Raw genomic sequence first — 13,823 nt, forward strand, 5'->3', positions numbered from 1 at the left:
GAAAAACCACCAATGATAAAATATACTTTATGAGCTCAATGCAGTATTTATAAAATATTAAGTAGTCTCACCTTGGTTTTACTTAAACAACAGCAATACAAACAAATGGCTCAAAACATATACTATCTTACCCGTCTATTGAGGGCCGTCTTGCTACCAAGTTTTGTCATCTCTCCAAGGCTGTTTTGTGAAACTCTTCTGTCAGTATCTTCCTGCGTCCCTGAAAGAGTTTATCAAGAAAGCACCATTTGTCCTGAAACTCTGCTGTAAATGATACTTAAAGAGTCGTGAAATTCGAACAATACTTTTCAAGGTAAGAGGAGATACAAAATGAAAAACTATAGAACCACTTCAAACCCAAAGTACCTGAGGAACTTGATCTTTACCTGCATTATCCGAGCATGGAACATCTCCATTAGTTGTTGAAGTCACAAGAAATTTTCTTGCACTGCTTAGTCCCCGACTGTTGAGGAAAACGGGCAGATGAACTATATTGCGCATATAGTCATGTCCATTGATATTTGAGTCACGAAGCACACTATTGAGGTTCTGATTAATTGCCTTTATGATAATATGTGGATCACTTGCAAAAATGGCAATGAATGGGCCTTTTGAAAACAGAACTCGGACCTGTGGTAGAAGAAATGTATAATCACAATAAAAAAATTATCCAAAGTAATAAAACCCCTCTTCAAAATCTGTGTTAGCCTTTGTGACTACATTTTAAAAATAGCATTTCCTTTTCATTCAAATGTTATTCTATGTGAAAACAAATTTTATTGAAGTCTCAATCCGGTTTTTCACCACATGACAATTTTTCAACATTTGACAGTGATAGAATCTCCGAAGGAAACAACTGGTCCCGTCCTAATTTGAGACACTCAGAATCTACGTAAGAAGTAAGATCCACAAACATGAGAAACATTCATGAAGTACTCATGAGCAGACACGGTGCGCTGCACACACTGGTCTAGTAAGATCCACACACAAGAGAAATATGAGCAGACACGGTGAACTGCACCCGCTGGTCTCTGACCACAGGCACACACCACTGCTTATCCCAGACCTTACAGAAAGCCACAAACCTTTCTTACTTTTTAACAAAAACTCCACAAACTCTATGGTTTCCCCACCCCTATCTATATTCTAACCATAACCATCTGTAGAGAAACGCTGGAAGTCACACCCTGGATGTTAGAGACCCCCCTATTCACGTCTCCCCTCACACTGCCATTAACCTAAAACTGGTTAAATCTGCTTGGGATCAAACTTCTGCTGTTTCTGCATAAAACACACAGTTGTTTTTATAAAAGAAAAAATAGTATTCAAATTCCACTTGAGATATTCATGAAGCTGTTCCTCTCAGCTGCCACACATGTGACAGTTACAAGCTTCAAGATGGTTAAGACGTACAGTGTCCAGCATCTGGAGTACTTTGTCCTGCTCACAGGCATCTAACCCATCGATGATAACCACCAGCCTTGTCTGATTCTGAGTGAAGCTGTCAATGGTTTTTGCCATCCTGGCCATCAATTCCACTTCACACTTAAGAACCTGTGCAAAAGAAAGGATACACTGCACTGAAGATACAAGAAACTTAAGTACCTCTCTTAAAGAGCCTGAAAGTCACCTACTGGGAGAAAAGAAATCCAAAGTGCTTGCTGCCAGCTGTGGTTCCATTTAGTGGAACTGTAGTGAATGCGTCACCATTTACAAAGTGCCTTCATCTAAATTAGAGCATTTCTTACAAAGAGGTAGACAGACAAACTTGGCTGAAGTGACTTACATGCCAAGATCACATGCTCTGAAGGTCAGAAGACAGATTAGAATGCAAATCCAAATGATCTACATGCCACACCACAACTGGCTTCCTGATGGCATGTGACCCTGATCAAAGGAAGGGGCTGCAGATAATTGTATAAAGTCCTTTTTTACTCTAAAAAGTACATTCCCATCTTCTATGTTTTGGTGGTTCAATTTGTCTACTCCACCAGGCTGCATAGCAATCTAAACTCTTAGGTAATAACTACCACCTGAAGGATTATCTTCTAACTCTTTGCTGTTGCTGTTTAGCTGCTAAGTTGTGTCGGACTCTTTGCGACCCCACAGACTGCAGCACACCAGGCTCCTCTGTCTTCCACTATCTCCTCAAGTTTGCTCAAATTCATATCCACTGAGTTGGTGATGCTATCTAACCATCTCATCCTCTGCTGTCTCCTCCTTTGCCTTCAATCTTTCCCAGCACCAGGCTGTTTTCGCATCTGGGGGCCAAAGTACTGAAGCTATAGTTAACTCTATGAGGATCTTATAAAAGTCGATTTTATAAAAAGATGTTACTTTTTCCACACTATACATTCATTTTTCATAGGAAAAATCTGGATTAAAACTAAAAACAAGTGCAACTCTTCTAACAGAAAATAAAGTTAGACTCCCTAAAGCCCCAGTGATGATGATCATGGGAGCATATTCACATTAGGACTATTTTCTTTTTTTAATTTTGGCTGCACCACAGTTTGTGGGATCTTAATTCCCTGACCAGGGATCAAACCTGGGCCCTTGGCAGTGAAAGCAGAGTCCTAACCACTGGACCGCCAGAAAATTCCCAGAATTATTTTCTAACAAGCAAGGAGTGCTTACTTTCATGAATCCTTCACTTTTCAGTTTGTGCAGTTTGGAGGCAGCATTATGGAGGCGTTTCCTTTGAGAATTGAGAAGTGAGTCCAGCACCTGCCACCATGTTCGACAGTTCAGCACAAACGCCAACCCCACTATGGACGCAATTGATATGAGGACAGCATTCACTGTCATATGCTTTGGGTCAACTCTGAATATAGCCAGAAGAGTAATCCCAGCAATAATGCAGCCAAAGATGAAAAGGAAGATGACAAAAGATGGGAGACAACACGTTTTTTTCCATTTCTTTTTACCTGTAAAACACAACAAATGGTTTTAACATCTCAAGCATCCAGGAAAATCCCAATCATTACAGTGACAGCATATGACAAACCTGATGTTCATGTTTCCATGCATTTTGTCCATCCCATTCTCAACCCCTCCATATACAGAAAGAAGAGAAGGTCCTACCCTGCGTATCTTCAGTCTTGAACACGCGGAAAAGCCTGGTTGCCAAAAAGCCAAACTCTCTTTCACAAGCATCCGAGAGGGTGGCAATCATTTCAGCCATTGACGTTTCCCCACCTACGCTGGACAGTCTATTATAATCTGTAAACAAAAACCTTGGGGAAAGTGGAAAGAAAATGTTATGCTGCTACCTAAAGAAACAGTTTCAACATACATTATGTCTGTCATGTAGCTCCTGTTTCCTTCATGTCTCTGTCAAAACATTGTTTTTAAAATTCTATTTGTAATTAGGTATCTTCCATTTCTAACAGCTTATATTCTTTTCTTAGGAAAAGACAGTAACAAAAGTTAAATTAGTAGAGTTATATGAAGCAATTCTGACTAAAAGCAGAAAAGGGAAAAGGTTATGACAGAACTTAGACAAAGGAGCCAGACATCTCCCCAGATCTCAAGACACAACAATTCAACCATGGTGCCCCACATCAGTCAGAAAGAACATTTTGTAAACACCAACTGAAGAGATTAGAACCTTGAGAAAATAGGATAGTAATTAAGAACTTGATGCCATTTAAAAACTCAAGCTTCAGAATGTCCTATTTATAGCTTACTCATCTACCAGGGGTTGAGAAAGAAGTTATATTATTTTCCTAGTTGTTCTGTGAAATAACTGAATTATTTGCATTTTGAGCCTCTGAATGGGTATTACTTCTGCATTAGTTCATTTATTCCTTTCTACTGCTAAACTCCCATCTTAATCCTGTAGACAGGCACTGCTTTCAAAATATAATCCAGGATTACAGTGTACTCTATGTATGCCTGGTCTTAATTAAATTAATGCTATTTTAGTTGGTCTAACTTTTTAAAAGATAATGATCTCATTAATTTTAAATGCTTTTATGTAAAACTATCTTCCCCCAACTTTTTTATTCTACTCTGTACGTTTTCTTTTTATGTTTTTCATTTTAACTTCTCATATTAATTCCTTTTCTTAACACTTAATCCTATATACCATTTATTTACCTGGAAGGTTTAATTTTTATCTTCCTCTCATAGTTCTGATGTCTTACCAGGTTTGGGCCATTCACTTTCAGCTTAACTTACACATATTTTATCTTACAATAATTTCTAAATTCTTAATCTTTGCATGTTTAATATTTTACTAATTTCTGTTGCATTCCTTTTGTTTTCAGTTCTTTAACCTTTTTTTCCATTTTACTTTCCTCTGGGGCTCTCCAGATTGCCTTTACTCGTTGACTTACAAGTTTCTCATCTTTTCTGAACTGTTTGCTCATACTTTCCCATTATTATAGCAGGTATTATCATACCTGATAATACCTAATATCATAATACCTGATTATCATACCTAATAATCAGGTATTAATATCATACCTGATAATAATGATATCATTATCATTTGATATGATGATAACTTTAGAGGAATGGGTAAATACATATCCACAGGTGAGGAAAGAACAGCTCAGAGCACATGCTGAGTTGCCAAGGCCACACCCTGATGTCAAGAGGTTCCAGGACTCCATGCTAGACCCAGTACTCTTCACCGATTTGTCCAAAGGATGGTAATAAGTATCGTAAGGGGAGAATGTGGGGCTTCACTCAAATAAAATTTGGCAAATCAAAGTTAAATATAATTTTTTATGAAAAGGTGTCTCTAATCCTATAATGTACAAAAGGGAGATGTAATATGAAGAGTTTTCCAAGTGTATTTGACCAGGGCATGTTTATTTCTCACATTAAAAAAGTTTAAGGGACCAATGTTTTTTTTGGTCTCTTAAAAAAACATAAGAAAAGATGCATTATCAACTTTCATTTGCTTCATTTTATTAAAAGTTACTTCTGTCAAAGGGACCAACTCACCTCACAGGTAGAGCTTTAGTGGTTTGCTCTGGCAGCTCAGGTGGGTTCACAAACATCAGTTTGAGGAGGAGCTCCAAATAGCCGATATGTCTTGCCAATCTAGTACTGAGGATCCAGGCCCAATTCCAACTCTCTCCTTCCCTCCGTCCACCAAAGTAAATGACAACTAAAAGTCAAAGTTTAAAAAAAAAAAGTTATCCAGAACAATCATTAGTCAAGCAGCCTCTTTTCTGCAAACAGTCAAGTATCAAGAAGTGACAGGTAGGCTTACATAATTTTCATGGTCCCTTGTCATTTCCTGACTAGTCCACAAAGAATTCCTCAACTAATTAACCTTCCCCAACACACATCAGGAGCTTCCCAGGTGGAGCTAGTGATAAAGAATCCACCTGCCAATGCAGGAGATGTAAGAGATCTGGGTTTAATCCCTGGGTCAGGAAGATCCCCTGGAACAGGAAATGACAACGCACTCCAGTATTCTTGCTGGGAGAATCCCATGGACCGAGGAGCCTGGTGGGCTACAGTCTATGGAGTCACAAAGAGTCGGATACTACTGAGCATCTGAGCAACAGCAATAGCAAAAACATATTATCAGGTATGTGAAAAACAGAAAGTAAGCTGACTAAAATATGACATAATAAACACAATCAGAAGGCTAACGCCTTGAACTGAAGCATATCCTTTAGTTCAGATTCAAATGTAAGAATGACTGGTTTTATCTCTACTTGTGACTGCTGAAGTTACCAACAGTAAACCTATTTCCTTTCTTGCAACTGAAGACACTCCTAAAAACAGGGATTATATATATTTATTACTTTGCTTTTAGACAAAGTAAAAATTACAGTCATGATCAAAATAATCAAGAGCATGCCATGATGTCTATGAAGACTCATTTTCAAAAAAGATTCAAATATAAATCATTAACAAAAAAGGGACAGTAATTTAAAGTTCTGCTTCAATATTAACAAGTAGTGCACTAACTTTTAAAGTTTTCCAGGAAGGCTAGGGACAATGCTCCTCTAAGCCAACTTACAAAATAACAAAAAAATCAATATTCTCACCTAAATAGGAAAACCACTTATAGACTAGAAGACAGACACAATTTTAAATAAAACAATGAGTTTTGACATTCTCCACATTTTTGAAAAAGATAAAAGGCAAAGACTTACTAAAAAATATATACAAGACAGCCAGGAAGCTCAACGACACTGCAATTCCAAGATTTGGGTCTACTGTAAAAGCAAACAATAAACCAAGCCCTCCACAAAGAAGCAGGGTCAGAAACACCACAAGCCATGAAAACTGAAACAGAGGTTCAATCTGTTGTCCTGCAAAAGTTTTCATTTCATCTGAAAGAGAAATTAATAAAGAAAACATTATTTAAGAAATAAAACATTTTTAAAATTTCACATTTTCACTATAAACATTTACCTAGCTAGAATGCTGCTACTTAACCATGCTAACCAATGTTCGCTTTTGCTAAGAATATCATTCCTTCAGTTCAGTTCAGTTCAGTCGCTCAGTCATGTCCAACTCTTTGCGACCCCATGAATCACAGTATGCCAGGCCTCCCTGTCCATCACCAACTCCCGGAGTTCACTCAAACTCATGTCCATTGAGTCGGTGATGCCATCCAGCCATCTCATTCTCTGTCGTCCCCTTCTCCTCCTGCCCCCAATCTTCCCCAGCATCAGAGTCACATTCCTTAGGGGCACATTTACCCTTGACCCTTGTCCTACCCACTCTCTTGCTTCCTACTGAAAATGCACAAAATCCTCTCTCATATATTCCCATCTGTCAAGGTTTTGTTGATATTTTGAGATTTGTATTAAGCAACCAACAAAGTATTGCTTCCACATATAAAACTAAAAATTATTACTTTGCTATGTGTCTTCAGAAAACACAGCACCACCATTCCTCTGTGCCTCCTCACCCCTTCTCCCTCCAGTTACATTTGAGGATCACTGCTCTTAAAGATGAGCCCAAATGAGCCTGGAACAAGTCAAACTGAACTGAACAAAACTTAGTAAAAAAAAAAAAAAATTTACAGGCAATTTTGAAACCTGTCCTTGAAGAAACGAGTAAGATTTTGCCAAGCAAAAGGAGTGGGGTCTTAGGTCAGAGGTTGGGGGAGATGTCTAGGAAGCTCCTACAGAGGAGCCACTCAGTAAGTGTCTGGTCTGTGCCTACCAGAGCAAACAGCCATCTGTAACTACAGCACTGAGCCAGCACAAGAGGTAGTGCTGGCAGGTGGGAGCACACAAGCTGACATGTCTGCAAAGGGCCCTGGTTTAAGATACCTATAGGTTTAAGATATCTATAAACAGTGCGGGCAGGAAATCTGCTACAGAGGGGTTCTAATGCAGTTGGATCTTTGTTTTAGAAAGAGAACTTAAATGATTGGGTGGAGGATCAACCATATACCTACATAAAACTATTTTTACTTAAAAAACACACACGAGAAAACTTTGTTATATATGCAGACACTTTACAAACAAGTCCTTTACCTTCTAGTTTCTTGAGTAAGAAGGATTTACCACTCCCCCACTGTGCATACAGGCCCACACAAATGGGTGGCTGCATGGTAGGTTCACTGAGAATATCTGCCAGGGCACTGCTGTACAGATCGTAACCAAGCATGTCACCATCTGTCTCGGTAGGAGACAAGTGTCCTGTAATTATAAACACATGATACCCTAACATTAAAAAGAGACATTATTATAAAGGAGCATCAATTCTCAAGTATTAATTGTTTACTCAATTAAAGGAAAAAAAAAGGTTGAAAGTGTTAGTTGCTCAGTTGTGTCTGATTCTCTGCAACCCCATGGACTGTAGCCCCTCTGTCCATGGGATTCTCCAGGCAAGAATATGGAGTGGGTTGCCATTCCCTTCTCCAGGGGATCTTCCTGATCCAGGGATTGAACCCGTCTCCTGCACTGCAGGCAGATTCTTTACCGTCTAAACCACCAGGGTTAGACCTGTGTAAAAATAGGTTCAGAGGTTAATAAGTTAATACCTTATTTCACAGAACTTAAGATACCTACTAATTACAAGAGGTATTATTATGTTCAACTGAGAGAAGAAGAAATGTTGCCAAATTATGACACAATGCTTTCTCACCCATCAATTATAAGACAAAGTCCAACTTCAAGGATACTAAAATGTGGAGTAAAGTATATTATAAAATCAATAAAAAGATTAAAACAGAAACTAGTCCATAGGAATCAATTTAATATGTACAGTACGAATAAAAATAAGGCTATAAAATGTAGTTAAAAACACAACAGATAAGCAGAGAAAAAAAAAATTCTATGGTTCCAAGCAGAAAGGGTCAATGACTAAAAAATAGCGATTCTCCCGAAATTAATCTATCACTTTAAAGCAATCTCAATAAAAATCAATAAGAATATTCTGAAAAATTAAAAAGCAAGAATAGCTATGAAAAAAATTTAAAGACTACCAACAATTAGCTCTCTTTGGAGAAAAATCAAAATACATCCTAAAACTACAATAATTACAATACCATAGAACTCACACAGGATATTAATGTAAGTGGCATGTCTAATCAGTGGGGAAAGGATGAATTAGTAGGTGGTATCGGGAGAAGTAAGCCGTTCTTTTTTTTTTTTTTCCTTCCTTTTAACGAAAGTAAAACTCTGCATCTCATACTTCAACAAAAATAAGTTTCTGAAACAAAAAAATAAACGTAAAGAATAAAGCTATAAAAGTACAAGAAAATATAAGAGAAAAACCTTTAAAAATCTTTGTGTGGAAAAGAGCTTTCCTTCTCAATATTAAAGCCAGAGCGGCAAGAAAAGGTCAGCAAACTAGATTTATATACCTTTCGAATAGGGAATTAAAAAACTCCCATCACCATAAACAAAGAATAATCTGGGGAGAGAGATACAATATATAGCTGGATTCAGGATCAATATCCTTAAAACACAAAAGTCAATTTTATTAAATAATTTTAAAAAAAGAGGACAAAGGATACAAAGAGGAAAATAGCAAAAATGCAAATAGGCTATGAATATTATTAAAAGATCTCAATCTCACTAATAATTTTACAATGGAAATTAAAATGAAATTTTTTTCTTATCAATCTGATTAGCAAAGGTTAATAAGAAAGCTGGAAATATCCAGTGTTTTTCTCAGCCATCAAAAAGAATGCATTTGAATCAGTTTTAATGAGGTGGATGAAATTGGAGCCAATTATACAGAGTGAAGTAAGCCAGAAAGAAGAACATCAATACTGTATATTAACGCATATATATGGAATTTAGAAAAATGGTAACCTGAACCCTGTATAAGAGACTGCAAAAGAGACACAGGCATTTAGAACAGTCTTTGGGACTCTGTGGGAGAGGGTGAAGCTGGAATGATTGGGGAGAATGGAATTGTAGCATGTATATTATCATAAGTGACCAGTCCAGGTTCGACGCATAAATTTTCCTCTGTTCATTTCTTTGCATTTGTGCTTTTTTAATAAAATTCTTTTTTAGAAATAAAAAAAAAAAAAGAAAGGTTGTAGGGAACTGCACAAACGTGGCCTAAGGAAGAAGAGATTGTTACAACCATTTTGAAAAGTCTATCAAAACTGAATACCCAGTGACTTGCCAGTTCTACTTCTGGAAGTTTATTCCAAGAAAATAATCCTAAAAATAAAGAGCTAATGGATATTTGTACAAATATGTTCACTGAAGCACTAGCTTTTAATTGCAAAACAAACCAAATATTTATTAATAAAGAACTGAACATACTATTTAAACTTTGAAAGATTATGCAACAATCATTTAAAACTTTTATAATATGGTATCTCAAGTTTTTTGAAGGCTATATACATAGTATAAAACATTTTTAGAAATGTAAAGAATTTACAATTTGTCCAAATAATGACAAATTAGGAGATAAGGGACAATGGGAAGACTACATTTTTTTTCTACTATATTTGTGTTTTCATCCTTAAAATTTAATGTATGCATTATTATCAGACAAAATATTTTAAAATACAAAACTCAATACAATAGAATCATACTTAAAAACAATAAACTGGAAGGTGGCAGGACTCTACTCTCTCCTGTTGGTTTCTAGGACTAACATGTCTCTTTTTGAGTAGAAAATTGCTCCACATTTCAAAAGACCACATGTGAATGATTAGATTCTCATGTGCATCCTCTACAAGCAGAAACTACTTTAGTACAATATTCAAGGCATTATGCTAGGTGTTACGGAGGATACAAGATAAGAAGAATGAATGCCTGCCCTGAATAACTTGGAATCTGGGAGAAAATTCTAAAAGAAACAAAATAAAAGGCCATATGTAATAGATATTTAAAAAGGATTAGAGAAGCCTGGTAGGCTACAGTCCACGGGGTCGCATAGAGTCGGACACGACTGAGCAACGGAACGGAACGGAACGGAAGTACTCAAATGAGGCAAAAATTTTATCTGGTTAGGCAGATCAGTCAAAATGTCACGGAGAAAGAGACGGTTGATCCCAGCCGTGGAGAAAGAGGATTTTAACAAGAACATTCATGGGAATGGAGTGGGCACAACACAAGCAGAGGCAGAGAGCCACTCACTGAAAACAGAGCATGTTTGATAAAAGAACAAAGTTTACCTGAGAGAATAACAGGGGGAAGAGATTTTTAGAAAAGTAGGGTAGATTTTTGAAGGTTTTAAAAGGTACTGATGACTCTGAATGTACTTAATTTAGAATGTTCCAATATAATGCAAAGGAACTTTAGACAGGAAGAAGTTCCTTTTCTACAGCAAAGTAATAACATTTTCAACTTTTATAATCTCTGGTTAAGTGATAAACACAAAACTGCTGTCATTCTCTTAATTTTTTCATAGACGTTCATTTCTTAAAACCTCAGGCAGATATAAAACCCAATACTTACTGGCTCCAAATATTTGAGTTAAAATACTTTTCTGATGGCTACAGTCAATATTGTAGGGAGTCTCGCCTGCTTTGTTGGGTCTATACAGTAACCGTCCATCTTTGGGGTTTCTTAAAAGGAGTTCTGCTAGTTTCCGACTCCTCCCACGAATAGCAATGTGCAGAGGGGTGTCTCCTTTCTGTAAACAGTAAAGGGACACTTGAACTTCCCCATTTCTCATGTATGTATATAAGAATAACAATTTTCGTATTTCTACAAAATAAAACAATATCCAAACTCTCCATATTTTTCACATGAGTTTTTATTTCTATCTTCCTTTCAATTCTTTCTCTAGTTCCTTCCCTAGCTTTTCTTGGGTATTCTTTCTCCCAGAGCCTCCAGAATCCCCTGTGGCTTCCCACAGGCCCTGGATCCACTTCCATCATAGGTTAACGGGACTTCCATCCACCATTCAGACACTAACTGTCCACCTATGTCAACCATCTTCCTCAACTAACTTACATTCTATTTCACAATGCTCTCGTCATCGGTCTACACAGCATCTCAGTCCATGTTGGTATCTCACAACCATGAGTGAACTTGTCTTTCCCCATGCCCTCGGTCACCATCATCGTCTTTCTCTACATTCTCTCCCTCGGAGTCCTCTCTGTTGGATCCACGGTCTCTGCCTACTTACCACCTCTTCATTCTCTCAGCTTTCACCTCTCTCAAACATCAACCTGCCTTCTTCCCTTATTAGAATCTCCATCACTTTACTCTTCACATCCAGCACTAATAAAAACTATCATGTAAAAAAGAAATTTAGTCTGCAAACTATTCTCCACCTTTTACTTTACAAACATCTCTTAAAGACAATGACCCAAAAGCTAACATGTGAAATTCTCTGTTCCCCCTCACTCTAGTCCCTCTAGAACATTAAATGAAAATGATGTGCCACGTTCTTCCTGTGGCTTATCTTCTTTCCTCTTGTTTCTCTGCAACAAGATCCACCCTGATGACATCATCCTTGCACGCTACTCAATGCAGCTCAGCTCCCCGTAACTGATCTGAGCCAAAGAGGGAACACAGGAAGCAAGTTCTTTAACTGAGCCTGCCCACTCCTCAGCACGCTCTTAGAACAGCCAAGATCTCACAGCATCCAAATCCCACACAGATACCCCCAGTCAGTAACCTCTCCCTCTGCAAAATAACATGAGACTCCCCTAAGTCCACCAGGTATACAGGTTGGTCTTACCAACTGCCCTATGCTCTCTGCATAAATGTTTTATTACTACCTTATCGATGGCAGACACTTTGGCTCCTTTATCCAGCAGCAGCTCTACCACTTCTATGTTTCTCATCTTGGTAGCCTTTATAAGGGGTGTTTCACCATCCTGTGGGTACAGATAAAAAGGTTTGCCAGATTAATACCTTTAGTCTTTAAAGTCACATAAACACATGTCAAGAAGTTAAATATTTGCCCAGTCTATATCGAAAATGTTCTCAAGAAAACACAATTGCAAAAACTAACAAGAAAGTGCTTTTCCTTCCACAACCAACCACTTGTATCAAAATACTTGTACATCACTCGGAGAAGCAACGGATGCACCCACTACTTACTTATTAAAGAATGATCTAATTGCTTTCAAAACCAAATTAAGAGAAAGGCGACCACAGTTCAGCACTGAATTAGGAAAAAGCAAAATGTGGTCAGAAGCCACATGTGGTCAGAGCAGCTGACATACAGTTCCAAAAGAAAAAAGATTCCAAGGAGCCATGGCCTGCAAACCAGAAGGTATCCCAGGGCACTGCAGTCACCATCACTGGTTCAGACAACACTGCTCCAAATCTCTGGTAGATGAAACAGGGCTGTATTACGGGTGCTTCCATAAGTTGCTTTATTCAGGAAGAACTCCTGCCATTTCATTTCAGAATTCCAAAGGTACTTTCCACAACAACTACTACAGAGAAGGCCAAATATGATCACTGAGGTCTTACACAATTTTACACTTTTCACATGGAGTAAAACAGACTAAAGTGATTGGTTTGAGGAACCAATAATCACACAAACTGATCTTTTAAAAAGAAACATGTTTGGCATTCCAAACAACATGAGCATAAAGTAATTCTGGGTAAATGATCCGGCCACAGTTTATGAACAGCTGAAACTGTACTTTCTGAAAGTATCTAATTAAAATAACGAATTACACAGTGTATTCTGCTGTGCATACACAACTCCTAAAAGGATATAAAGTTATTCCTCAACTTAATACAGAACACTACCAGTAAAATCACTGTCATTCTAATACCAAACAGTTGTAAAAACTGAAAATAAATTAAGCAGTACTAACATTCAGCATTAGGTACTGCTAAAAGGATAGAGATGTCGTTTATACCTTCGTGCATATTTCAGTGTCAGGATTGCACTGTAAGATGTCTCTCACCATTGTTGCATTTCCTTTCTCAACAGCCCAATACAAAGCAGTTTTATTGTCCTGTATTAATTTAAAAAATCAACAATCACTTCATATAAGACAGAATATTAAAAATTCATCAGTATTAACATTTCTGTCAGAAAGCATTAATATATTTTACCAAGAAGCAGCATGATAGAAAATAATAGTAATCCTTATTGTACCTTGCATTTACTTGTGGGAAATTCTTTACAAAAGAAGTCTAGGAGAACTTAACATTTCTTGACTAGGAAGCAGCAACCCCACACAGCTGATAGGGTCAACTATGCTTCTGGAATGCAATTAGGTTTCAGGACCCTACACTGTGTTGGAGGTCTTCAGGACTTGAGCTGGTCCTTTGAGAAGTCACGTAAATATTCTGATCTTGGCTTGTGGCTTTTCATCTACCCAATCTTTTCAAAAGATAATGCATGAGAATGTACTACACAAACACAAGCTGAATTGTTTCTGTCATTCTCAGCTTTCTTAATCTCCACCCACACCCATAAACTGATTTTCATCAGATCCTTTA

The 13,823-nt window shown here is 37.5% G+C and overlaps 1 protein-coding gene across 9 annotated transcripts in view; it reads right to left on the reverse strand.

Annotated features, from left to right (window-relative positions):
- Positions 1 to 13,823, reverse strand: part of KIDINS220 (kinase D interacting substrate 220) — a 92,696-nt gene that overhangs the window by 47,654 nt on the left and 31,219 nt on the right. For all 9 annotated transcript variants that reach the window (XM_088841178.1, XM_088841176.1, XM_088841174.1 and 6 more), the window contains exons 10-20: positions 13,235 to 13,333; positions 12,134 to 12,232; positions 10,860 to 11,037; positions 7,464 to 7,628; positions 6,126 to 6,305; positions 4,957 to 5,122; positions 3,085 to 3,236; positions 2,638 to 2,927; positions 1,414 to 1,554; positions 387 to 630; positions 132 to 220 (exon numbers count right to left, since the gene is read on the reverse strand). In XM_088841178.1, the coding sequence (XP_088697304.1) occupies positions 132 to 220; positions 387 to 630; positions 1,414 to 1,554; positions 2,638 to 2,927; positions 3,085 to 3,236; positions 4,957 to 5,122; positions 6,126 to 6,305; positions 7,464 to 7,628; positions 10,860 to 11,037; positions 12,134 to 12,232; positions 13,235 to 13,333 (1,803 nt within the window). The remainder of the gene's footprint in view (positions 1 to 131; positions 221 to 386; positions 631 to 1,413; positions 1,555 to 2,637; positions 2,928 to 3,084; positions 3,237 to 4,956; positions 5,123 to 6,125; positions 6,306 to 7,463; positions 7,629 to 10,859; positions 11,038 to 12,133; positions 12,233 to 13,234; positions 13,334 to 13,823) is intronic.

Source organism: Moschus berezovskii, chromosome 11 (assembly GCF_049115385.1).
Source record: "Moschus berezovskii isolate FMDL1 chromosome 11, NW_MosBer_1.0, whole genome shotgun sequence".
Lineage (NCBI taxonomy): Eukaryota > Metazoa > Chordata > Mammalia > Artiodactyla > Moschidae > Moschus > Moschus berezovskii.